At 37.8% G+C, this 26,193-nt stretch overlaps 1 protein-coding gene across 1 annotated transcript in view; it reads left to right on the top strand.

Annotated features, from left to right (window-relative positions):
* Positions 1-26,193, top strand: part of LOC135196929 (protein deltex-like) — a 333,013-nt gene that overhangs the window by 222,172 nt on the left and 84,648 nt on the right. The window contains exons 10-11 of the mRNA XM_064223767.1: positions 4,359-4,587; positions 4,775-5,008. Of these exons, the coding sequence (XP_064079837.1) occupies positions 4,359-4,587; positions 4,775-5,008 (463 nt within the window). The remainder of the gene's footprint in view (positions 1-4,358; positions 4,588-4,774; positions 5,009-26,193) is intronic.

Raw genomic sequence — 26,193 nt, 5'->3', positions numbered from 1 at the left:
GAAGATTAGAGGGCAGTTTAATAATTTGTGGTGCTCTGTGAAAAATCCCTCGAGACATATGTCGAAAAATACCATATCTTTCTTAAGGGATCTAATTTTAGAAGCACATTCCCAGATAGCGGAGGATGACTTAAAAGTCTTAAAAATTAGAGCACATGATGTCAGGACAGCTGCTATGTCAGTAGCTTTCAGGCACAACCTTTCTCTTTCCTCCATACTGCAAACAACGTACTAGAAGTGCATTTGTAATGCATTAAAAACAAGACATAGATAATACATGACAAATGTTGGGTGAGGAAGTGTAGGAAGTTTTCCTTCCAGTTTTTGCTATCTCTCTCCTTGAAACATGGGTGTTGAGTTCTAGGGGGATACCTGGGGTTACAAAGCACCCTGGGGTGCCCACCAGTTTGAATGTTGGGTATTGGTCGTGTTTTTAAAATTTAAAAAACTTTTTGGTGTAGGTGACAGATTTATCTGCTATTTTGTTTTGTCCATGTCTTGGGCAGAGACAATTGTGTATGCTTTGCTGGCCTTCGGTAATAACCTTCACAAGCGGTTTTTAATACCATGTCAGCCTTCAGAGTACTCCTTTGCTGCAAGGTCCAATGTCAGTAGAGGTGCTTCTAGGCTATACAGCCACACCCTACAGGCTGAGATGAGTGCCAACCAGAGGCAGTATCCACTTGCAGCAGCTCTCTCAGCAGGTGAGGAACAACGAGCATTGTCTCAGTGCTGCTTTTTTTTCAATTTCATTATCATTTTTAGATGTATTGTGTGTAGTGTGGTCCACATTTCCCTACCTCGTTCAATATGGAATCAGCTAAGTATTTGCTGGGTAAGTTACTTATATAAAAATTACCTTTTTATGATAGAATTTTATATATACTTATCCAATAATTACAGATGGAGCCCAGCCTCCTCCCCTCATGGACATTTAAGCATAAACAAATTGAGCTATTAGTGGATTTGTTCCTGTTTCTTACCCTGAAAGTGGGTGGGTATTGTCACTTACACAAACAAAAGAATTGCTACCCAAAATTTTAAAAATTCAAGTTGCCATTGAGTAGAAACCCTTAGCTAAATAATCACACACTTGGGTAAGTATATATAAAATTTTATTTTATCATAAAAATGTCATATTCATTTTGAAAGTGACAAGGTTGTGCATTGTTCATGTGTGAAAAGTCATAGTACATGCTGGTCTTTGCTGATATATATTATATATATATATCTATATATATATTATATATAGTATCTAATATATTATATATATATATAGATATATATATTATATATATATATATATATATACAGTAATACTTTGGGTTACGAACCGATTAGTATACAAATTTTTTAACTTACGAAGTGACGCCCTCATTCTGGAATACGAATTTCACTTGGAATACGAATGCGCGAATTTCCATCATGGGAGGCCGCCTGCTTTGTTTACATCGGACATCGGATGAGCGTGGGATCTGCGAACGCATTTTCTTCGGCCAAAACTTAATGCCTGCTTTGTTTACATCGGACATCGGATGAGTGTGGGATCTGCGAACGCATTTTTTTCGGTCAAAACTTAACGAGGGTCACGTGACTTCCTCCCACGCATCCCTTGACCCTTTTTAAACCATAACTCTTTCACTATCTCGCTGGCGTTAAGATTGAACGCATCTGTCCGTGATACGCTCTCAAATTTGCTTAGTGATATGCGCACGTGTTGTGTTTCCGTGATAGTGATAGCGCTTATACATTACTATTACCCAAATACTAAAGACAATGGCTCCCAAGATGACGAAGGCAAGCAGCAAGAAGGAAAGCATAAGAAAGAAGGAGATGATTACAGTCGAAATGAAGAAGGAAATTATCCAAATGCTTGATAAAGGCGAGCACGTGAAAGACATTGCAGCATTCTTCAAGCAGTCGCAATCAACGATCTGCACTATTTTGAAGAAAAAGGAAGAAATTAAAGCCTGTAAAGCATCAAAAGGTGTCACAGTATTGACGAAACCACGGCCTTATATTCTCGACGATGTAGAAAATTTGCTCATGGTTTGGATAAACGAGAAGCAGCTGGCAGGAGATTCCGTAAGTGAGAGCATCATTTGCGAAAAGGCTCGTAAGATCTACGAAGATTTGAGTAAAAATGAGCCAGGCACATCAGCGTTCAGTGAAAAAGACAGTTTTAAGGCGAGCCGTGGCTGGTTCGAGAATTTTAAGAGAAGGACTGGCATCCACAGTGTTGTTCGCCATGGTGAGGCTGCAAGCTCAGATACGAAGGCGGCAGAGGCTTACGTAAAAGAGTTTAAAAGGCTCGTGGATTCCGAGAAATACCTCCCCCAACAAGTCTTCAATTGCGACGAGACAGGGTTATTCTGGAAGAAGATGCCCAGGAGGACGTTCATTACGGCAGAAGAGCAGGCACTTCCCGGTCACAAGCCCATGAAAGACCGTCTAACCCTACTGTTTTGTGCCAATGCAAGCGGGGATTGCAAGGTTAAGCCTCTCCTCGTGTATCACTCGGAAAATCCACGCGCCTTTAAGAAAAACAACGTGCAGAAGAAGCTGTTGCACGTTATGTGGCGGTCTAATACCAAGGCTTGGGTGACGAGGATCTTGTTCGTCGAGTGGATGAACGAGGTTTTTGGTCCTGAGGTGAAGAAGTATCTCCGGGAGAAGGACCTCCCATTCAAAGCCTTACTTGTGATGGACAATGCTCCTGCCCATCCTCCATCCGTTGAAGAGGACTTACTGGACGAATTCAAGTTCATTAAAGTCAAGTTCTTGCCCGCCAACACCACTCCAATACTCCAGCCCATGGACCAGCAAGTTATCGCCAATTTCAAGAAATTGTATACGAAGGCTATGTTCCAGCGCTGCTTTGAGATGACGGAAGGCACCAACCTTACCCTTAGAGAGTTTTGGAAGGATCACTACTCTGTTTACAACTGCCTCAATCTGATTGACAAAGCCTGGCAGGGAATCACCAGGAGAACCCTCAATTCTGCATGGAAGAAACTGTGGCCCGACTGCGTTGCTGAACGAGATTTTGAGGGGTTTGAAACCGTCGAGAAGGGGGCAGTTGAAGACGAGATTGTATCCTTGGGCATGTCCTTGGGGCTGGAGGTTGACACGGACGACATCGAGGACCACCTGACTGAGCATGGGCAGCAGCTGACGACTGACGAGCTGTTGGAGCTACACAAGGAGCAACAGAGACAGGTAACGGAGGAGATCTCATCTGAGGAGGAGGGGGAAGACGCTGCACAGTCGCTTCCTTCGAGCGAGATCAAGGATTTTTTGAAACACTGGGAAATTGTGAAAAGTTTTATCGAGAAAAATCACCCGAATAAGGCTGCGTCAGGGCGTGCAACAAATTTGTTTATCGATAATGGGGTGGGTCATTTCTATAAAATTTTAAAGAACAGGCAAAAGCAGGCCTCCATAGAAAAATATTTTTTCAAAATTGTGAAAGACGACAGACACAGTGTTGCGTAAGCGTAAAATTAGTGATTGTAGTGAACGGTGCTCTCTAGAGAAAGAACCAGAAAGTCTTCCAGAAGTGTTCACGGAGGGAGATTTCCCCCCCCAAGGCCTAACCCTCTCCTCCTCACCCTTCCCCTCCTCCCATCTCCGTCAAGCCAGCAGCCACACTCGCCAAAGGTAAAGTTCAGGTTTTACTGTGCATGCATATTAAATCTAGTGTTTATATTTAATTTCATTCTTCAATTTTATAATTTTATGTAATTCCTACACGAATTTTCAACCTTAGTGAACAAAAATAAATGGAAAAATATGAATTGAAATGGTCATTCATGGTCGGGTGGAACGCATTATTTGCTTTTTATAACATTCTTATGTGAAAATCCATTTAGGTTACGAATTTTTTAGGTTACGAAGCAGGTTCTGGAACGGATTAAATTCGTAACCCAAGGTATTACTGTATAATATATATATATATATATATATATATATATATATATATATATAATATATATATATATATATACATATATATATATATCACACACTATATATACACAAACATATACTATATATATATATATATATATATATATATTATATATATATGTTTTTTTTTTTTTTTTTTTTTTTTTTTTGAGAGAGAGAGAGAGAGACAGAGAGAGGGAACTGTAGCAGTGTTTGTTGGTGTGAGAGAATAACTCATGTAGGCGTATGGAGAATTTTTTTTTAAGTGATAAGGTGTTGCATTTGTCGTCTTTCATTGAGGATGCAAAACCACTGTATCAAATTTATTGTACAGTATCCTGGAAGCCTTAGAAAATAACTTTGGAAATTAGAAAATTGAAATAATAACAAAATCCTATTTTATTTTTCAGTCGACTTACTGACACTGTTGTAGAAAATCTTGTAAGATTGGATTCAGATGACGAAATGGCTGATGATGTCTTCAGTGAGGATAAAGAAGTTTGTGATGTGATGAGAGGCATTGTAGGAAATTCATCTTCCCCAAGAGCCCCTTCGCCACCTCCCATTGGCAAGCAACATTCACATCATTACCGGGAGAATTATTATCACAGTGCTCCCTCACCCAAAAAACAAAGCCAGGTATAGTCCTTGCTTTATTCATGTGTTTGTTCATGAAAGTTATAAACTGCATGGCAAGGAAGTGTTGCTTAAATTTTAATTAGAGATTTATAAGTTATTTGGAGTTTATTTTTTGATATCTTTAGATTATATTTACCAAGAATAAGTTTTTTATGATGTATAATTAAAAAATAATTATTTTGTTCAGAGCTCTGGTCATCACTCTTACCACTTCACTCCTATAAGTCCTGAGGCAGACCAGCCAGTGAATGGTGTAAAAAGAAAACGGACTGGAGCCATAGCATCCTCCTATTCACAGTATGGGGCAGGTAGAAATTCCTTAGAAGGGGATTCCAGTGGTTTTTCACATCAGGTTCAACAGCATACGTACAATCAAAAGTCATATCGTAGCTCCAGAACACCAGTTGGACCAGAGGATCAGGTAATTATGGTAGCATAAAAAGTAGAGGTTAAAAATGACATTTTTTGTGAAAGTAATTGTTCACATATGTGCAGAAAGGAATTATGATCATATATCATGGACAAAAGAAGTAGGAATGGAATTAGGGGACGGAGGAATCATGCATAACAGAGTGTTACAGTGACAAACACAGCTCATCTCTCATGCAGTTTTTGAAGGAACGGGGTATGTGAATACAGACAAGGAGGGAAGATAAAAGGCCAGTAGCAGAGGCATTTTGAATGAATAAGATTAGTGTGAACTATATAGGAGTTTGACATTTGAGTCCAATAGAGAGCATAACAGCTAAAGATGTTGAAAGGCCCCTTGGAAATATGAAAAATGAAAATGTCTTTGGACCATCTAGAAATAATAAGTAAATGAATACTAGCTAGCAAGAAAACATGTCATCCATGATCTAACCAGGGTACAGTAAGCACCGTATATTTCCTCATATAAGACGGACGACCTTTAAATCCTAAAATTCATCCCTAAAAATTTGGGGTCATCTTATACTGCAATACTCAAGACCAAACCTTGAATTCCAAGATGTGTATGTAGGCTAGCCTGGGCCTTCAGTGCTATAGCCTAACCAACAACATACATGAAGATTCACTTTTGAAATGAAGTGATATTAAAGGTAATAAAACCATTTTTACCTAATGTATTATTGGTATATCTTCATAACAAATAGCCTATTTAAGGAATAATTTGAAATCAATGAAACAGACTTTTATCTATAGCCCTATATGATCCCAGCTGAGAAAATGTAAACATCGAGTTACAGTTGGCTCACGTCAACCTTCATCTTTCAGTAACCTTTTAGAAATTTCAATGGTAGTGTAATTACAGTATGTAGTAATAACATTAAGGATAACATAATATTAATTTTTCATTAAAAGTTTCTTATACATATCACAAGATTTGTCACATGTTCCACATCACAGGGATTCTAGTCAGGTTCTGGCGAGTCGACTGCGGCTTTGTCGTTGATATACAAATCATCATTTTTAAATGATTTTATGACAACTTTCTATTTTCATGTTCCCCCATTCTTATATAACAAAATACAGCAAACATCAAGTGAGGCAGCACATAAAGCCATTTGTAACTGTTTCGAACAATTCAGTCATGTGAACAATAATAGTGTACGATAATTATCATTTATTATTGTATTATATTATTAGCTGTTGTTTGAGAATAACAACGAAACCTAAACAAAACAATTGTTTCCTTTGCTGCAACCTTCTGTATGAAAAACATTAGACTCAGCTTTGTTAAACCCAACTTTGATCACTTACAAAAGGAATATACTATGTATCTCTGTATTAAGTTCCATTCAGCAACTAAAGACATTGATGATATGGGTAAAACGCAATCAGCTGAGACTGTAAAACCTACAATGCATCGTTGCTTTGTTCTTGTAATGTAATACAATAATACATGCAATATTACAGTAAAACATTTTTTATTTAAATTATCATTATTCTCAATACGTCTATTATTTGGCTTTTGCAAGTGGATATCTATCAGTGTAACAACCTGACTGAGGCAGTTCTCTCTCTCTCGTCTCGTCTCTCCTCTCTCCTCTCGCTCTCATCATTCCCTCATCGTTCGATCTCTCTATCTCTCTCTCTCTCTCTCTCTCTCTCTCTCTCTCTCTCCTCTCTCTCGTCGATACCCCTCCATCCTCCACTAAAAAATTCCGGTTTTTAGAATTCTGGATGAAGCGATTATTGTAAACATATATTGGCATAAATGACCGAATTGAGCAACAGCTGAGTGTTGACCTCATTTACCGTAACTATCAAGCATTTATTAAGAGATCTGTTAAAATTGTTGAACCATGCCGATTCTCAATGGTGGCTTCCATAAATAAAAATAAAATACATTTTGTTCATCTCTCATGCAAAGGAGATCTCAAGAAAGAATACTAGTAAATTGAAGCTGCAGGTTATAGCTGAGGCTGATTAAAACTAATAACTGTCAGGTGGCAGTGATGTTTGGAACTGGAGAAATTACACCTACTTAATGCTTATACCACAACGAAGTAAAGTAATATGTGCACATTTTCAACCAAACTTCGCTAATTTATGATAAAAACTATCTCCGAATTATATCTCTTCTTGCAAATAATGGCAGTGAAGATATAGATAATACTCAAATCAGCCGAGATTTTGAGAATGTAAACAATATCAAATGCAAATGATGTACGTGACTATGTTTATACGTATTCTGTAATACAGTAATGATGATAATAGTAATACTGTTTATTAGATACAACCTTTATTTAAGTAATCATTATTATTAATATAGTTGTACTGTTTAATTTTTGCAAACAATCACTTTTCTCAAAAAAACATTTAGAAGTCATCCTATACTACAGATATGAGATAAATTCATGAAAATTTGCCATGATTTTTGGCCTCGTCTTATCTAAAGGTCGTCTTTTACGCGGAAATATACGGTACATGAAAGCCTGATGAGAGAAGGTATATGTTCAGAAAAGTGGGAAAAGGGCCTTTCAATAATGTTATAGAAAGGAAGAAAATTACAGAGGAATGAAATTTTTTTATATTGCTAGGAATTGTTAGAAAATTGTCAATTTGAGTACATCTCAGAGAGGTCAGCAACAGTATCAGGTCCTTGTAGCAAGACAGTAACAATTTACGTTTAGATTGAAAACAGTGGTTGTGTTTCAAAAGGATTTTGAGATAAATGTAGGAGTCCATTAAGAATCAGCTGTGTGCCCTTTGTTGCATACCATTGTCATTAAAGAAGCTACAAAGGTGCGCAGAAGGTGGTTCCTAGTGTTGACAGCAAAATCAGAATCTGTGGAAGAGGTGGTGAAATATTTGAAAGGCGGAAGAGTAGAATAGAAAAGGAAGGACTGAAAATTATTATAAACAAAACAAATTATTCTGACTGTAAAGGAAAAAGGGTAAAAGGAACAAATGGGAATATGGAAGGGCATAGGATAAAATGCTGCTCTAATGGGTGTGACAAGTATTGTCACAATAGATGCTCAGAATTACAAGCTGTACATGTATTACATGAATAAATTGAGAAGTGAGGAATACTGAGCTCCATTAGGCAGGCAGGTTTAGAAGAGGTAAAAAATTTTGTTACTTGGGAGACAATGGACAGTATAGCAAGACTTGAGAGCAGTAAGAGATAGTTGCAGGATGAATGAAATGGAGTGAGCTAGATAAGAATGTTCCATTAGCAGAGAGAACAAAGACTCGCTACTCCATGCAGCAGAAACGTGGGCACTGACAAGGAAGATGGAGATTTTTAAAAGGGTAACTAAAAAACTGTTAAGAATCATGGGCTTAGTATGATAAAGAGAAAGCAGTATATATGAAGAAATATATCAGGAGGCCAGCATAAAGCCTTATCTCAAAGACTTAAGTGATTTGGAAGAGTAGATATGGAAGTAGCAGAACTAGGCCTACAGAAAGTATTAAGGTATATTGATGAAAGGGATTAAATGAAGACTGATTTGATAGGAGTTGTACAGGAAGAGTACAAGACTGAAGGAGGCAAGTACGTATATGGAATTCATGCACTTCTGTTAAAGTATTTGATAAATGCAAATTTAGTATAGTTAAATAGTCATTATATGTCACTTAGAAGTGTAATTACTGCGGAAAATAGATAAATACTGCATGAAAAAGTGAATTACAGCTGAAATTTGATTGAAAACTTGGGTGTTAATTAACAACTTGGTAGATTTTGCTCTTGAAAGTGTTATGTGGTGCTGTAATGCTACTTAATTGTATTAAATTCAATGTCTTATTGTTTTAATAAACCATATAATATCCTTTTTTCTCTCCCTACTTGCTAAAGAAGAAGAATCAACATCCACAGCTAAAAATTAAAAACGAAATAACAGTGTATAGGTTAAGCATTTTTTTTTTCTGTTATTCTGTATCAATTGTTTAAAGAATAAATGTTTATAAAGAAATACTGCAATGTACAGTACAGTATTCAGGCAGAAATAAAAAGTTGTGATATCTGTAACTCCATCAGTAAAGTTGCTGCTACATAGAAAATGTGCTTGTTTACTATGCACAATACATTTGACCAGTGGTCAAGTACTCTATTATGTAAGTACGCAAGATAAATTATAGTAAAGATTGCAGCTGGGGACAGAAAGTGTTTGTACAGTACGCATGGTATTTGTTGTAACAGTTGTCATACTATGGATTGTATGAGTATTAAGTTTTATAAAAAATACAGGGAAATACTTTTCCACAGCTCTAAATTATTACATGTTGCATTTTGATAAACAGTTGTTCAAAAATGAAATACTGCATGTAAACTAGTTTTAGGCAACTTTGTAACTGAAGGTGTCTTCTCCATAAAAAAAAAAAAAAAAAAAAGTTACCTAGAAAAAAATTTAAAACCACTCTGTGGCTATGATAATGTCAGATCAGGTCCACTCTTTCAGAACAAATGTAAAGGTTGATGGAAGTGCGACTGTTTATGAAAAATACACACACACACATGTATATATATACACAGGCAGTCCCCGGGTTACGACGGGTTCGGCTTACGACGTTCCGAGGTTAAGGCGCTTTTCAATTATATTCATCAGAAATTATTTTCAGTGTTACGGCACCTACAACGCTCATCTGGAACAAGAAATATGACACCAAAAATACAAAATAATCAATATTTGAAGGGTTTCTTATGAAAAATGCAATAAGAATGCAGTTTACATAGTTTTGAATGCACCCAAAGCATTAAAAGTAAGGTTTTCTTAGGATTTTTGACGATGTTTCGGCTTACGACGATTTTCGGCTTACGACAATTTTCGGTTTACGACAATTTTCGGCTTACGACACTTCTCAAGAACGGAACCCCCTGTCGTAACACGGGGACTGCCTGTATATATTTGGGTGTGTGGCCGTCTTGGACGTGGTTATATGAATAAGATAGTAAGCCTTGCTGTAAAATGTCAGCCACTTACCTTGTGTTAGAAAACTGTTTACTTAGCTAAGGTCGCCATGGAAAATCAGCCAGTTAGCTCTTAATTAAGTTTATTTACAAAAACATTGAACAGCCTGAGACAAATGGAACAGCAGATAGGCCACGTGGAGAGGGCGCAGAAACCCGTGTTAAATTACTCATATTATTCACAATAACATGAGAGATTGGCCAAATTCACAATCTATACAAGGCTAGTTTCCAAACTTGATGATATCTTCTAAGGTAATTAAGCGCTGTCAAGGGTGCAGTGATGTACGGAGCTTGCAGTTGGAAATCTGGAAATTAATTCCAGGTTACACGCAACATAAAACAAAGACTTCTCGCACAACATACATGACTAATGCACTATGGATGGAATTTATCCTTAAATAACATACAATGCTGATAATATGGGGAGAGAGCTAATGCTTAAGTTGAAATGAATAGCTTAACGAAGATCTTCGTTCATCTTGGACAAGTCACAAGGGAAGCACGTGCTTGCTAGGTAGAATGAAAGGAGGTTCATTAGAGAAGCTAGAAATTGGATTTGAAAACGTGGTAGAGCTTGTTTGACTCAGAGGAAAAGAACTGGCTATATGAATGTGACTCAGACGTACCTGGATGCCTTTGTTATGTAGTTTAATATGAGATAGCGTCGGCATTGTCCGAGTCCTGGGGGCACACCAGTAAGCGCCTTTGTTAGGCCTATATGGAAGGCTAGGACGGACGTCTGTCCCTTATGAGACGCTGAGCAGGACTGAGGTCAAGCCAAGGTGCCGATGGCAGGTCATTCTGGAAACAGACATACAGCCAGTAACAAGGTCAAGGTAAAATAGGTCTTAAGACTAGGCCTAGGAAGAGCCTACATAGCTGCCCACTTTCCCTTGTGATATGTCCCTAGTGCTTAATGAATTACTACCCTCCCACACTAGCTAAAAATGGACAGGAAATTCCTTTCTCCTTGTTTGGCCTGGTCTTTGCTGATTTCCCTAAATCCCTTCAGTGTCAACTGATGTTGGTTAAGATGGCTGCTGCTTCTAGCTTAATTTTAATTCTTAAATACTGGTGAGGCGAGGCGAGGAAAAACGTAAAGACCCCCCTTGTTAAGAAGGCATTCACTCCCTTTCGGGCGTGAAGGCCTCGGCAAATAAGTATCTCGTCTCGACTAGACAGTTCTCTTTCTCTAACTGAGGGTTTAAAGCTGCGATACGACTAACTATAATGCCCTACCTAACTTATAGATGGAGATGCTAAGTGTACTAACTTACTAAATTAATAATGCTGCTCTATCTCTAGGTAAGGTTACTTTGAAAATTCTACTTGCTTCTACCCTAATGCCCTAGTACTAAATTAATTAGCATTACCTACTCTATACAATTAATCAAAAGGACGCAATAATTCCAGAATGTGGTACGCAATAACGGAGGTTTATTGACCTGAAGGGTTAAAATACGTAAAGTGAGGTAATGATGTGTGAGGGTGATGAGTGATTAGAAGTGTACCAGGGTGGAAATTGTATGAGTTAATTATGACATTTAAGTGAGGATTAGTAGTGCAAGTTCTAGGGGTTAGAGAATTAGTCTACTGGCAGAGATCAGGCTGGCTACCTTCTCTGGGTAGGTGCCAGGATCACTCTGCGATTGAATGCAGCACCGTACCTAGGGCACAGGGGCCAAGGAGAGCATGTGGCTCTGTGGTTAATCGGTAAATTTGCATCCCTTCTTTTTCTTCTTCTTATTCCTCCAGGGCCTGCCTACACCAGTCCTAGGAGGTGACGGAGGCACTGACTCTGGGGAAAGGCCAGAAACGTTGTCAGGAGCAGAGGCAGTGGTACCCCTGGGGACTACAGGTGAACACCCTACTTCGGCAGCTGCAGGGGAGGCCCTCACTCCGGCTGCTGCGACAGCCATTGTAAGGGTAAGACTCCAGGCTGACTCTTGGTCGGGCAGTTCGTGGTCGACCAGTGAAGGGTGTAATGGTAAGGTCTGCCGGAGGCTCATCCTCGGCTAAGGAAGGTGATAGGGAAGAAGAAGCTTCTGGGTCTGGAGTGGCAATGGGCTATTTTAAGCTCCATGCAGTTTGGAGGATATCCTGTTGGAGGATCCTTGGTTAGGTTAAGGTTGGGTGCCGCTACTATCTCAGGGCCAGGCGCAGAGGTTAATGGTTGCGATGGCTCTACGTCTGGGCTGGACGGAGCATGGCACTTCTCAGTGCTCCCAAGTGGCACTGGCAGAGAGTTGAGGTCAGACGGACCTGGGACAGGTCCGGGAGGTGCCAAACCTCTCGGTGTGCCCATGGTGATGGGAAACAGGGTTTCCTGTCTCTTGTGGAAGGCCGAGCCTTTTTAAAGAAGGACAGTGTCCAATTGCTTGTAGCTTGCTAGGGCACCTAGACCAATTAGTGGAGTGCCCTATTATGCTGCAGGTTTTGCAGCAGAACTGGGAATGTTCAATTCCCTTCCTTGGTGGAAAAGGAAACTGCTTGTGGCCGTACTTCCTTGAGGTAACAGGTCTGTTATGGCTCCTTGCTATGGAGGAGTTTATCATGGGGTTAGGACCCCTAGGTTGTTGAGTATGAGGGGACTTGAAGTCTTGCCCCAGGAGGGAGATCGTAACCTCCTGGAATGTAGCTTTCTACTGCAAGGGTATATACTTTTGAAAAGTGAGGTTTTGAGACTCAGTTAGTGGTTGGAAGGATCAGCTTTATATGATTGATACCTTCAATGGTAATTAGGCCCATATCAGGGAGATTTGAGCGTCAGTCATCAAAGGCTCTGACGTGTCTTGGAGGATAATGGCTTTGGAGGGGTGCGACGGTTATAGGGCCCTTAGCCGGGGTTCATAGTGAAGAGGAATTTGTAACGGCCATAGCAATGGCAGGAATATTGTGGTCTACGCACCCTCCGTAGTTTGCGTACATGTGACCCTTGTGGCCACAGTCTCGGCAGAACTTTCTCCAGAACTTTTTCCATGGCACTGGATGATAGGGCTGAGATGGCACCACAGGTTACGAATCTGTGGGGTCACCAAGGCTTGCAGTGTGCTCTGGCACAGGTGAAGAGTCCTCTCAGGAATTGATTAGACGTGGGGAGGTTAGTGGTTCCTCTTTTGAATTGCCCTCGAGAACAAGTCTGGGTTTAACTGGTGGGCTCACTGCTTCCGAAATGGAGGAGGAGGCAGGTAGCAAGAGGTTGGCAGGATGCAGTGAGGACTTCTGGCACTGGATCAGGACCAGGCTCACAAATAGGAATTATGTCAGTGACATCAGAGGCATTAACTTCTGAATCCAAAACTGAGGATTGGTTATTGGACATGCTGCATGGGTCCGGTGCATCGGGTAGTGGGAGCTACGCCCAGGGGAGATATGGTTTCAGGAGCTCACGGCCCAATATGACCTGATATACATCATGGAATTTGTCCACTACTTCCAGGTGGCACAATGTGATTTCATCGGTCTCCTGATCCAATAAAGGGCACTTGTACCTTCAGGATGACTGAAGGAACAGAATAGAGGTTGCCATCTATCCATTCAAACTGAATTTCTTCGTTCTTCTGGATTTTGTCACCCCTAGGCAGTGCCTTTCTTGAAATGAGGGAGACCTTGGCTTTGGCATCGGCCATAACGTGTACCCACCGATAGGCTTCAGGAGACTATTCATCAGGGAGGGCTACATGGTAGCTCTGGAGGAGTTCACCCTGGAGACACTTGTCCCAAGATAGGGACCAACTCGGAGACACTTGTCCCAAGGTAGGGACCAACTCGGGGACACTTGTCCATAGGTAGGGACCGACTCGGGCACTGTTAGGAATCGGCAGCATGCCCACGCACACAACAAGTGGTGCAGAACCTCTGCAACCACCTTTTAATGTTAGTTCAGCTGATATTCTGGGGTTTGGAAGCCAGGGAAGCCATTTCCCTTAGGTTATGCAGTAGAGGCTCAGTCAGATATGAAAAATATTGTGTTACAGACCGAGGTCTGCTACAGGTTCGATATTATAATAAACAAAAAGAATTCAACAGTTGAAGCTGGGGATACGAATATAGAAAGATACACAAACAGAACAAAGGTTTATTTACAAGCTTACTAACAAAGATAAATACAGAATGGTTTCTCCTATTTACATACCACAAGTAAAATCTTACAATGCATGAACTGGGGAAACAGTGAGGTAATGAAAATACTTGCTGGCCAGTTTTGTGCTGTCGGAGATCAATGCACGAAGCGGTGGCTTCACAAAAGGGAGAACTGTAATTGCAGACGTCTTCTTTACTCCGTATTGCAGAAAACAATGTCTATTCTTGATACTCGAAGGGCAGGAACTCCTCGAAACCTCTTGTAGAACGTTTCTGCTCTCAAGGCTTGCTCAACGTTAAATATACCTCAGTCGTTCTCTCTAACTGGACGACTTGACCAGATTTCAGTCAAACTCTCGAGCGCCCTTTCCTTTCTGATCCTTCGTCTGTTTCTTCTTCTCTTATTTCTCTCTGATGCTCTCTGCTGGTCTCTAACTGATGATCTCTGCTCTCTCACTGATGATCTGATCTCTCCTACTTCGTCAGTTGTATTTATACAGCAACCTGGGGGCGGGGCCTACCAGCGAACGTCACAGACTCCCGAGATGACCGGAACTTCTTGGAGGGATCTCGACGAAATATTGCTTCAGAAATTGCGGCGTTTCTCACGACACGTCGGTGCCTGTTGAGTTCCATACTCCACCTGATGTTTCTAGAACAATCATGAGAACAGGCGCCTCCAACACATGCGCGGATGCATCCTTGTTGCAGACCTACTTGAAAAAAATGTATTTTCATTTCGTTTAACTTATTCGTCGCTATGAAGTGATTACCATGACAGATGGACAAGTACAGTTCTGGATAAGAGTGCCTATTCGGTAAGCTGTCACTCACATAGAAATGGGTTCTGCAAATGCGGGTAATGAAACGTCTGAAAAGACTGGGTGCTCTGTGGCACTTGGGAAGTGTCCCGTAAGTTGGTGGCACTTCTTGAATGGCACCTTCTCAATGAGGTGGTAATATAGTGGAGTGTGCCGTGTAGACGTGATACTGATGGGCGTTCCTGAAGGAGCGATAGTACTTTTGGGTGGATGCGCAAGTAAATGGAGTGCTTCGGAAGGCTTGAATATCCTTATGGAGGCACTGATAAATGGCCATTCCTTGATAGGGGATACACAATGGAATGGGCAACCTGTATGTCCTGTACAGGTGCAGCAGCACTTATGGAGGCGTTCCTTGGCACTTATGGAGGTGTTCCTTGGTGGAGTGATCCGGAAGTTGTAATGATCCTTATGCACCGAAACACTAGTGAATGGGCATTTCAGAATGGCAGAAATGCCACTGTACAGGTGCAGTGGCACTTATGGAGATGTTCCTTGTGTAGCACTAGTAGAGTGCTGGTGTGTCCTGTGGGACGACACTAGAATGCAGTATAGTGAAGTATACTGAAGGGAAAATGGCGGGCAGAGTGTAACGGTGTCGGAGAGAAAGTAAAAGGGGGAGTACTTCAGCGGCCTAGTCGATGGACAGTGCCACGGATTAGTGGCACTGTAAAATGGTAGGGCCTGACATGCACTGGTGGTGGCCAGTCCTAGACTGGTAGCGGCTTCCTTGTATGGAAGTAATGGGGTTGCGGTGGCACTCTATGTGCAGTTTGGTGCTTGTAGTAAATGCAAGTTTTTTGGTAATAAAAAGTGAAAAAGACCACTCGGGCAATGACAGGTAGCAGTAATTAAAAGGCTCAGTCCTTGGCTGAAGTACTCGGTAAAAGAATAAATGCTTGCAAAACTGCAATGGGCACGGGCGCATGTATAACATGCTCTGTGTGAATGAAAGTCACAAGATTTAAGATATGTACAATCAATGATCACTGACTGGTTAATAAATGTAGTTCTCTTGGCTTGTGAATAATGGGTTCTCTCTCTCTCTCGCTCTCTCTCTCTCTCTCTCTCTCTCTTGGAAGCGTAAAAAAATTATATATGACGAACTCCTTTGTGGTTATTTGAAATGATTTTAATTTAAGGTGACGCCATTTGCGTTGAATAATTTCCTTATGTTAAGTTTGGAAGAAGAGTTACTTTTGAATAAGTTTTTTGGTTAAAAGAACGCACTAGCGTTGAACGATTATTTACGTTACTTTATTAAAAGATTTCCGCTAGAATATGATTTACGTGTTTACATTAAGCAATTATTTGAATGTAATTTATAAAGATTTACGTTCACTTTACGTAAGTTACCTTGCTCACTATATGACAAGTGAAAAATGGTGGTAAGGATTTTAAAAAGGTGATAGCAAAGCATTTATTAATGAGAGCTTACATTAGGGATGATGAAGTGAAATGAAACTTTCAGCAAGTGTGTGAGTGATGCTAAGTGAAACGGGACGTGGGTGAGCGTAGCATGGTGCTACAACGAGAACATGAACAGCTGATGTTGTTGTAAAAGAGCGTGGTTTACTCTCGACACAAGGTCTAATTTGTTATTAAAACAACATTAAATTCTCTGGTGAAATGCTAGATGCTAGTATGAGGATTGAAATTAGTCACATTAACCCTCTTACGCCGAAGGGGTATGATAAAAATTGTCTCCCGTATGGGGGGCGGGGGTCTCGGAGTGAGCGTGGAAGCGGAAAAAATATTATTTTCAAAAAATCACAGCGCGCTTAGTTTTCAAGATTAAGAGTTCATTTTTGGCACCTTTTTTTGTCATTGCCTGAAGTTTAGTATGCAACCTTCAGAAATGAAAAAAAATATCGATATATATAAACAATGTGATATATGATAGCGCAAAAACAAAATTTCATATATAATTGTATTCAAATCGTGCTGTGAGCAAAACAGTTAAAGCTAACGAGTTAATTTTTTGTTGTTGTATTGTACACTAAATTGCAATAATTTTGGTATATAACACATTGCAAAACGATCAAAGCAACACAGAGAAAATATTATCACAAAATGATGCATGAATTCGTAACGCTCGGAGGTAAAAAAATGTTTTTTTCAAAAATTCACCATAAATCTAAATATTGTTCTTGAGACTTCCAATTTATTTCAAAATGAAGATAAATAATTGAATATTACTATACTGTAAGAGTTTTAGCTTACAATTGCAATTTTTGACCATTTCGGATAAGTTAAAGTTGACTGAATGTCGAAATTATTATATATATTTTTTATATGCAAATATTTCGAAAATGAGAAAAGCTACAACCTTCAATTATTTATTGTTGTATTCTACATGAAATTGCGCACATTTTCATATATAAAACTTTATGTAACGGCTAATTTAACATGGTGCAAACATTACGAGAATGCAACGTACGCATTTCGGAGATTTGCGTTCGGAGAATCTGCGCGCTGAGCGAAGGAAAGTTTTTTCTTTAAATTCACCATAAATCTAAATATTGTGCTAGAGACTTCGAATTTTTTTCAAAATGAAGATAAATGACCAAATATTACAAGACTGTAAGAGTTTTAGCTTACAATTGCGTTTTTTGACCATTTCGGTAGTCATTGTTGATCTAATGTGTTTTTTTTTCTATTTATCGTGATTTTTATGCACATATTTCGAAAATGAGAAAAGCTACAACCTTCAATTATTTTTTGTTGTATTTTACATGAAATTGTGCACATTTTCATATATAAAACTTTATGTAACGGCTAATTGAAAATGGTGCAAACATTACGACAATCGGACGAACAAATTTTTTATTTTTTTCGGAAGAGTTTCCTTGCGGATGTAAATATTTTTTTTTTTTTATAAATTCACCATAAATCAAAATATTGTGCTTGAGACTTCCAATTTGTTGCAAAATGAAGGTAAATGATTGAATATTACTAGAATATAAGAGTTTTAGCTTACAATTGCGTTTTTCGACCATTTCGGTGGAGTCTAAGTTGACCGAAGGTTGAAATTTTGGCACTTATTGTTATTTATATGAAAATATTTCAAAACTGATAAAAGCTACAATCATGAGTATTTTTTTTATGTATTCTACATGAAATTGCGCACATTTTCATATATAATACTCCATGTAACGGCTAATTTAAAATGGCGCGAAAATTATGTCAAAGTGACGAAATAATTTCTGAGATGTGTCACTGATACTTTTTAGTGCGATAAGAAAGAAATTCGCGCTTGCACGCCTGCATAACGATTGTAAACAAAACAACGCCTTGATCCGTGAGCTCCCAGCATCCCCCAAGGCGCGTGATTCAAAAGTTTTCGGCTGGTAGGCCTATAAGTATTTTTCCGCGAATTGTTTAAAAAACTTTTTTTTTATCGACATACGATACGTCCAATCGGCACCCGACAGACAATTTATGTCGACGTTTAATACGTCCAATCGGCGTAAGAGGGTTAAACACATCAAAATTTACTTTATTTGGCTTAAATTGTAACGATAAAAGTTTATGTGGTGAGTTGATTGTCTTGATGACGAAGTGCTGGCTGGCAGGGTAAGTTGGCACTTGCGCAGAGGGGCTAAGAGAGCTAGCTACGGTTGCCAACACGTGGAATAAGAGCTTATGTTGAAACTAATTCCCCTAACACTTCACAGACAAAAGAATGGTACACTTCCTTTGCCGTAACTATTAGACGAAAACACTCCTAGCTAGCTGTTTATTGCTGAACATGCAATGGATCCCTGGCAAAGCACTTCCTAGTTCCAACTAGCACTCTCTGGCATCTAACTAACACTGGCAGTGTGATAAACACAGAAATTTTGTGGGCATTAATTTGTGCACCGCTAACTAAAATCTTATGGCACTTGCTGTTAACGCACTAATATCTTTGCTGAAACACTTATTTTAAACACTTCTTAAATTATATCCTAATGTACCTTAAACACTTCTTAAATTATATCCTAATATACTTTAATGCTAACAGTGGTTATAATAATGATAATAAGAATAATAGCAGTGATAATGATAAACGTTACTGTCCTGCCAAGACTCATGTCCTGTTTCCTTGCTACGTATTTATTTACGCTTTTTATGGGTTTATGCTTTGTAAAAAATCATTTACTGTTTACGCTTTTTAAGGGATAACGCGATTTTACAACTTTTAAAAGGCTCGTACTTGCTTGGCCGTCACTTTTACACGTGTGGCCGTCTTGGACATGGTTATATGAATAAAATAGTAAGCCTTGCTAGAAATAAATGTCTGCCACAACCCACACACGTGAGGATATAGAATGAAAGCGCTTTTGACTTATCTTGCGTTAGAAAACTGTTTACTTAGCCAAGATTGCTATGGAAAATCAGCCAGTTAGCTCTTAATTAAGTTTATTTACAAAAACATTGAACAGCCTGAGACAAACAGAATGGCAGATAGGCCATGTGGAGAGGGCACAGAAATCTGTGTTAAATTACTCTTCACAATAACATGAGAGAATGGCAGAATTCACAATCTATATAAGGCTAGTTTACAAACTTGATATCTTCTAAGGTAATTAAGCGTTGGCAAGGAGGCAGGGATGCATGGAGCTTGCAGTTGGAAATATGGAAATTAATTCCAGTTTACACACAACTTAAAACAAAGACTTCTCACACAACATTTATGACTAATGCTCTATGGGTGGAATTTATCCTTAAATAACACACAATGCTTATAATATTGGGAGAGATCTAATGCTTAAGTTGAAATGAATAGCTTAATGAATATCTTCGTTGATCTTGGACAAGTCACAAGGGAAGCACGTGCTTACTAGCTCTTAAGGGGGCCAGCCGGCTAATGCCATTTTTTAACGACAGGACTTTGACATTCATACCACTTAAAAAGGTGACTTGGGACATCTCCAAACCGCATATGATTTTCGCCTCTGACCTTCGGTTTTGTGACGCCAGGGCAATTTATCCCGAAAATAACCATTTTTCAAATTCTATCTCCTCCCTTGATATTTAATATTAAGACCTGGGATTACTACCATATATAGACCTGATGTCGACCTCCAATCAAATGGAGAGTTTTTTTCTAAAAGTCATTTTTTTGCTAGATATGAATTTTTCAATATGGTAAAAAAATAAACCCTATAAATCACGAGAAAAAAATTTATAAAAAAAATACAAAACAAAAATTGGAAAAAAGGGCTCTATTTGATTGTTCTATAATGTCTTTCTGAGTTATATACCAAATTCCAATGTTATAGCTTCAAAACTAAGTGAGGAGATAGATTTCGAAGTCAATAAGTATAGTTTTGAGATACGGGCGTTCAAAGTTTTCCTTCGTATTTCTATAAAGACAATGTTAATAAATAATGATTATTATGAATGTATATTTCTTTTTTGTGTATTAATAAACCAAAACTATTTTATTTATCATAATTTAATCATAAATGATGATCCCTTTGCTCATATATCGTAGCCTGGGGCACTGCTTGAGGCAAGATGGGGCACTCCTTCCTACGTAATCCCCTCTCTCCCCTTCACTAACTCTGCTTATTACAGCGAATTTTCTTCTGTATGTTAGCGAGATGTTTTCCTTGTATTTTCCTTTTTGGCATGATGACATTCTTGCCGAAACAAAGATAAACAAACGTAAATACAAGAGAATGTCAAAGGTGAAACTCTAAGGTGTACTCTCTTTTTACAAAGACAATTTAATAAATCATGATTATTATGAATTTCATATTCCATTTTGGGTATTAAAAAACCAAAACTATGTTATTTATCATAAATGAAGATCTCTTTGCTCAAAGATCGTAGCCTTGGGCACAGTGTGACGTGTGCTGTCAGGCAAGTAGGGGGCGTTACTAGACAACCCTCCCCTCTCTCTTCACTAAATACGCATATATTATGATATTCTGTAATAATACTTGAGCGATTTTTCTTCGTCTGTATGTTAGCGAGATGTTTTCCTTGTCTTTTCCTCATTGGCATGATGAACTTCTTGCCGAAACATACATAAACATACGTAAAAGCAAGTGAATGTCACGAGGTGAAACTCGAACGTGTAATCTACTTGACGTCTATGGTCCAACTGATTCATGATTGAACCAGATACTCGCTTCAGACGCTTCTGCGAGCCACGGAATGTCTACAGATGCCATTTCTCACAATTTCTTTGCCAATAATTATCAAAACTTACGATAACAGAAGAAATATTGCATTTTCTTGTACGGATGAATGTTTTAGGCTTATTGAGTTATGTTTACTAATTACCCTGTAACTACGAAACTAAGAGGAATTTTGACGAAATATTTCTTATACGTATTCTCAATTGCCATATGAAGCTCCATGAATTTTTTCATGACTTTGCATTTTTCGCCCTATACCACCATATATAGGGGTTCCGGCCGGCCCCCTTAAACGCCGAGCCGCTATTTCCCAAAGTGTCTCCCGTATGCCGGCGGCGTTCGGGAGTGAGCGCCGAAGCAGAAAAAAAAGTTTTTTTCAAAAAATCACAGCACGCTTAGTTTTCAAGATTAAGAGTTCATTTTTGGCTCCTTTTGTTGTCATTGCCTACTTTTGTTGTCATTGCCTGAAGTTTAGTATGCAACCATAAGAAATAAAAAAAATATCACATCATATATAAATATTGGAATATATGACAACGCGAAAAAAATTTCATATATAATTGTATACAAATCACCCTGTGAGCAAAACGGTTAAAGCTAATGAGTTAATTATTTTTTTGTTGTATTTTACACTAAATTGCAATGATTTTGGTATATAACAAATTGTAAAACGATCAAAGCAACACAGATAAAATATTATCTCAATATGTTGCATGAATTCGTAATGCGCGGATAAAAAAAAGTTAGTTTTCAAAAATTCACCATGAATCGAAATATGCTAGAGACTTCCCTTTATTGCAAAATGAAGGTAATTGATTGAATTTTACTAGACTGTAAGTGTTGTAGCTTACAATTGCAGTTTTCGACCATTTCGGTCGAGGTAAAGTTGACCGAAGGTCAAATTTTTTCTATTTATCGTGATTTATATGAAAATATTTTAAAACATAAAATCTACAACCATGAGTTATTTTTTGTTGTATTGTCCATGATATTGCGCACATTTTCATATATAAAAGTTAATGTAACGGCTAATATAAAACGGTGCAAACATACGACAATCAGACGAAAGAATTTCTGATTTTTTCGGCAGAGTTACCGCGCGGACGTAAAGAAAAAGTTTTTTTTTTTCAAAAATTCAACATATATCAAAATATTGTGCTAGAGACTTCCAATTTGTTGCCAAATGATGGTAAATGATGGAATATTACTCGAATGTAAGAGTTTTAGCTTACAATTGCGTTTTTAGATCATTTTGGTTGGGTCAAAGTTGACCGAAGGTTGAAATTTTTGGCGCTAATTGTGATTTATATGAAAATATTTCAAAACTAATAAGAGCTACAACCATGAGTTGTTTAATGTTGTATTCTGCATGAAATTGTGCACATTTTCATACATAAAACTTTATGTAACGGCTAATATAAAACTGTGCAAACATTACGACAATTGGACGAAAGAATTTTTTTTTATTTGGCAGAGTTACCGCACGGAGATAAGAAAAAAGGTTTTTTTTTTTCAAAAATTTTACCATAAATCGAAATATTGTGCTAGAGACTTCCAATTTTTTGCAAAATGAAGATAAATGATTGAATATTACTAGAATGTAAGAGTTTTAGCTTACAATTGTGTTTTTCGACCATTTCGGTCGAGTCAAAGTTGACCGAAGGTTGATATTTTGGCGTTTATCGTTATTTTTATGAAAATATTTCAAAACTAATAAAAGCTACAACCATGGGTTGTTTTTTGTTGTATTCTACATGAAATTGTGCACATCTTCCTATATAAAACTCTATGTAATGGCTAATATAAAACGGTGCAAACATTACAACAATCGGACGAAAGAATTTCTGATTTTTTCGGCAGTTACCGCCCGGACGTAACAATTTGTTGCAAAATGAAGGTAAATTATTGAATATTACTAAAATGTAAGAGTTTTAGCTAACAATTGTGTTTTTCGACCATTTCGGTCGAGTCAAAAGTTGACCAAAGGTTGAAATTTTGGTACTTATCGTTATTAATATGAAAATATTTCAAAACTGATAAAAGCTACAACCACGGGTTGTTTATTGTTGTATTCTACATAAAATTGAGCTCATTTTCATATGTAAAACTTTCTGTAACGGCTAATATAAAACGGTGCAAACATTACGACAATCGGACGAAAAAATTTCTGATTTTTTCAGATGAGTTACTGCGCAGACTTAAGGAAAAAGTTTTTTTTTTTTTACAAATTCACCATAAATCAAAATATTGTGGTAGAGACTTCTAATTTGTTGCAAAATAAAGGTAAATGATTGAATATTACTAGAATGTAAGAGTTTTAGCTTACAATTGTGTTTTTCAACCATTTTGGTAGAGTCAAATTTGACCGAAGGTTGAAATTTTGGCACTTATCGTTATTTATATGAAAATATTTCAAAACTGATAAAACTACAACCATGGGTGTTTTTGTTGTTGTAATAGTGATTTATATGAAAATATTTCAAAACTGATAAAAGCTACAACCATGGGTTGTTTTTTTGTTGTATTCTACATGAAATTGCACAAATTTTTATATATAAAACTTTATGTAACAGCTAATATAAAACGGTGCAGATATTATGACAATCTGACAAAAAATTTCTGATTTTTTTTGGAAGAGTTACCGCGCGGACGTGAGGAAAGTTTTTTTTTCAAAAATATTCACCATAAATCAAAATATTGTGCTAGAGACTTCCAGTTTGTTGCAAAATGAAGTTAATGATTGAATGTTACTAGAATATAAGAGTTTTAGCTTACAATTGCGTTTTTCGACCATTTTGGTCGAGTCAAAGTTGACCGAAGGTTGATACTTTGCCACTTATCGTTATTTATATGAAAGTATTTAGAACTGATAAAAGCTACAACCATGGGTTGTTTTTTTATGTATTCTACATGAAATTGTGCACATTTTCATATATAAAACTCTATGTAATGGCTAATATAAAATGGTACAAAAATTACGTCAGTGACTAAATAATTTCTGTGATGTGTCGCTGATGCTTTTTATGCGAGAAGAAAGAAATTCACTCATGCGCACCTGTGTAATGCTTGTAAAGAAAATAACAGCTTGATCCCGTGAGCTCCCAGCATCCTTTAAGGTGTTTAATTCAAAAGTTTTTGCCAAGGAGGCCTATAACTATTTTTCCGCGAATTTTTAAAAAAACTTTTTTGCGTCGACGTATCATATGTCAATTAAGCACCCAACAGACAATTTTCGTCGACATTTAATACGTCCAATAGGCGTTTAAGGGGTAGGTAGAATGAAAGGAGGTACGTTAGAGAAGTTAGAAATTGAATTTGAAAACGTGGGAGAGTTTGTTTGACTTAGAGGAAAAGAACTGGTTATATGAATGTGACTCAGACATACTTGGATGCTTTTGGTATGTAGTTTAATATGAGATGGCGTCAGCTTCATCCGAGTCCCTTTGTTAAATTAAAACCTAGTTGTAGCTGAAGCTGAGAAACTGTTAAGGGGGCCGGCCAGCTAATGCCCTTTTTTAAGGACAGGACTTTGATCTTCATACCACTTAATAAGGTGACTTGGGACATCTCCAAACCGCATATGATTTTCGCCTCTGACCTTCGGTTTTGTGACGCCAGGGCGATTTATCCCGAAAATAACCCTTTTTCAAATTATATCTCCTCCCTTGATATTTAATATTAAGACCTGGGATTACTACCATATATAGACCTGATGTAGACCTCCAATCGAATGGAGAGTTTTTTTTCTAAAAGTCATATTTTTGCTAGATATGAATTTTTCAATATGGTAAAAAAATAAACCCTATAAATCAGGAGAAAAAAATTTATAAAAAAAATATGAAACAAAAATTGGAAAAAAGGGCTCTATTTGATTGTTCTATAATGTCTTTCTGAGTTATATACCAAATTCCAATGTTATAGCTTTAAAACTAAGTGAGAAGATAGATTTTGAAGGTCAATAAGTATAGTTTTGAGATACGGGCATTCAAAGTTTTCCTTCGTATTTCTATAAAGACAATATTAATAAATAATGATTATTATGAATGTATATTTCTTTTTTGTGTATTAATAAACCAAAACTATTTTATTTATCATAATTTAATCATAAATGATGATCCCTTTGCTCATATATCGCAGCCTGGGGCACTGATTGAGGCAAGATGGGGCACTCCTTCCTACGCAATTCTCTCTCTCCCCTTCACTAACTCTGCTTATTACAGCGAATTTTCTTCTTCTGTGTGTTAGCGAGATGTTTTCCTTGTATTTTCCTCTTTGGCATGATGAAATTCTTGCCCGAAACAAAGATAAACAAACGTAATTGCAAGAGAATGTCAAGAGGTGAAACTCGAAGGCGTACATTTTTTTTACAAAGACAATTTAATAAATCATGATTATTATGAATTTCATATTCCATTTTGGGTATTAAAAAACCAAAACTTTGTTATTTATCATAAATGAAGATCTCTTTGCTCAAAGATCGTAGCCTTAGGCACAGTGTGACGTGTGCTGTCAAGCAAGACGGGGGCGTTACTAAGCAACCCTCCCCTCTCTCTTCACTAACTACGCATATATTATGATATTCTGTAATAATACTTGAGCGATTTTTCTTCGTCTGTATATTAGCGAGATGTTTCCCTTGTCTTTTCCTCATTGGCATGATGAAATTCTTGCCGAAACATACATAAACCTACGTGAAAGCAGGCGAATGTCAGACGTGAAATGGAACGTGTAGACTACTTGATGTCTGTGATCGCACTAAGGACTGGAGTCGAGTTGGTACTGGTAGCTTGAGCCTGAAGTCTCCTTCTCGACTCGGGGAATGTCTACAGATGCCATTTCTCCCAATTTCTTTGACAATAATTATCAAAATTTACGATAATAGAAGAAATATTGCATTTTCTTGTACGGATCAATGTTTTAGGCTTATTGAGTTACGTTAACTAATTACCCTGTAACTACGAAAGTAAGAGGAATTTTGACGAAATATTTCGTATACGTATTCTCAATTGCCATATGAAGCTCCATGAATTTTTTCATGACTTTGCATTTTTCGCCCTATACCTCCATATATAGAGGTTCCGGCCGGCCCCCTTAAAGCTGCTAGTGACCAGTATTGTGCATCAGACAACAAAGCTAAAACTCCAGTAAACGTATGCCATCAAAC

This window comes from Macrobrachium nipponense, chromosome 18 (genome assembly GCF_015104395.2).
Source record: "Macrobrachium nipponense isolate FS-2020 chromosome 18, ASM1510439v2, whole genome shotgun sequence".
In the NCBI taxonomy this organism is placed as follows: domain Eukaryota; kingdom Metazoa; phylum Arthropoda; class Malacostraca; order Decapoda; family Palaemonidae; genus Macrobrachium; species Macrobrachium nipponense.
Note: the sequence above shows the minus strand (reverse complement) of the source record. Positions and strands in the feature narration are given on the sequence as shown.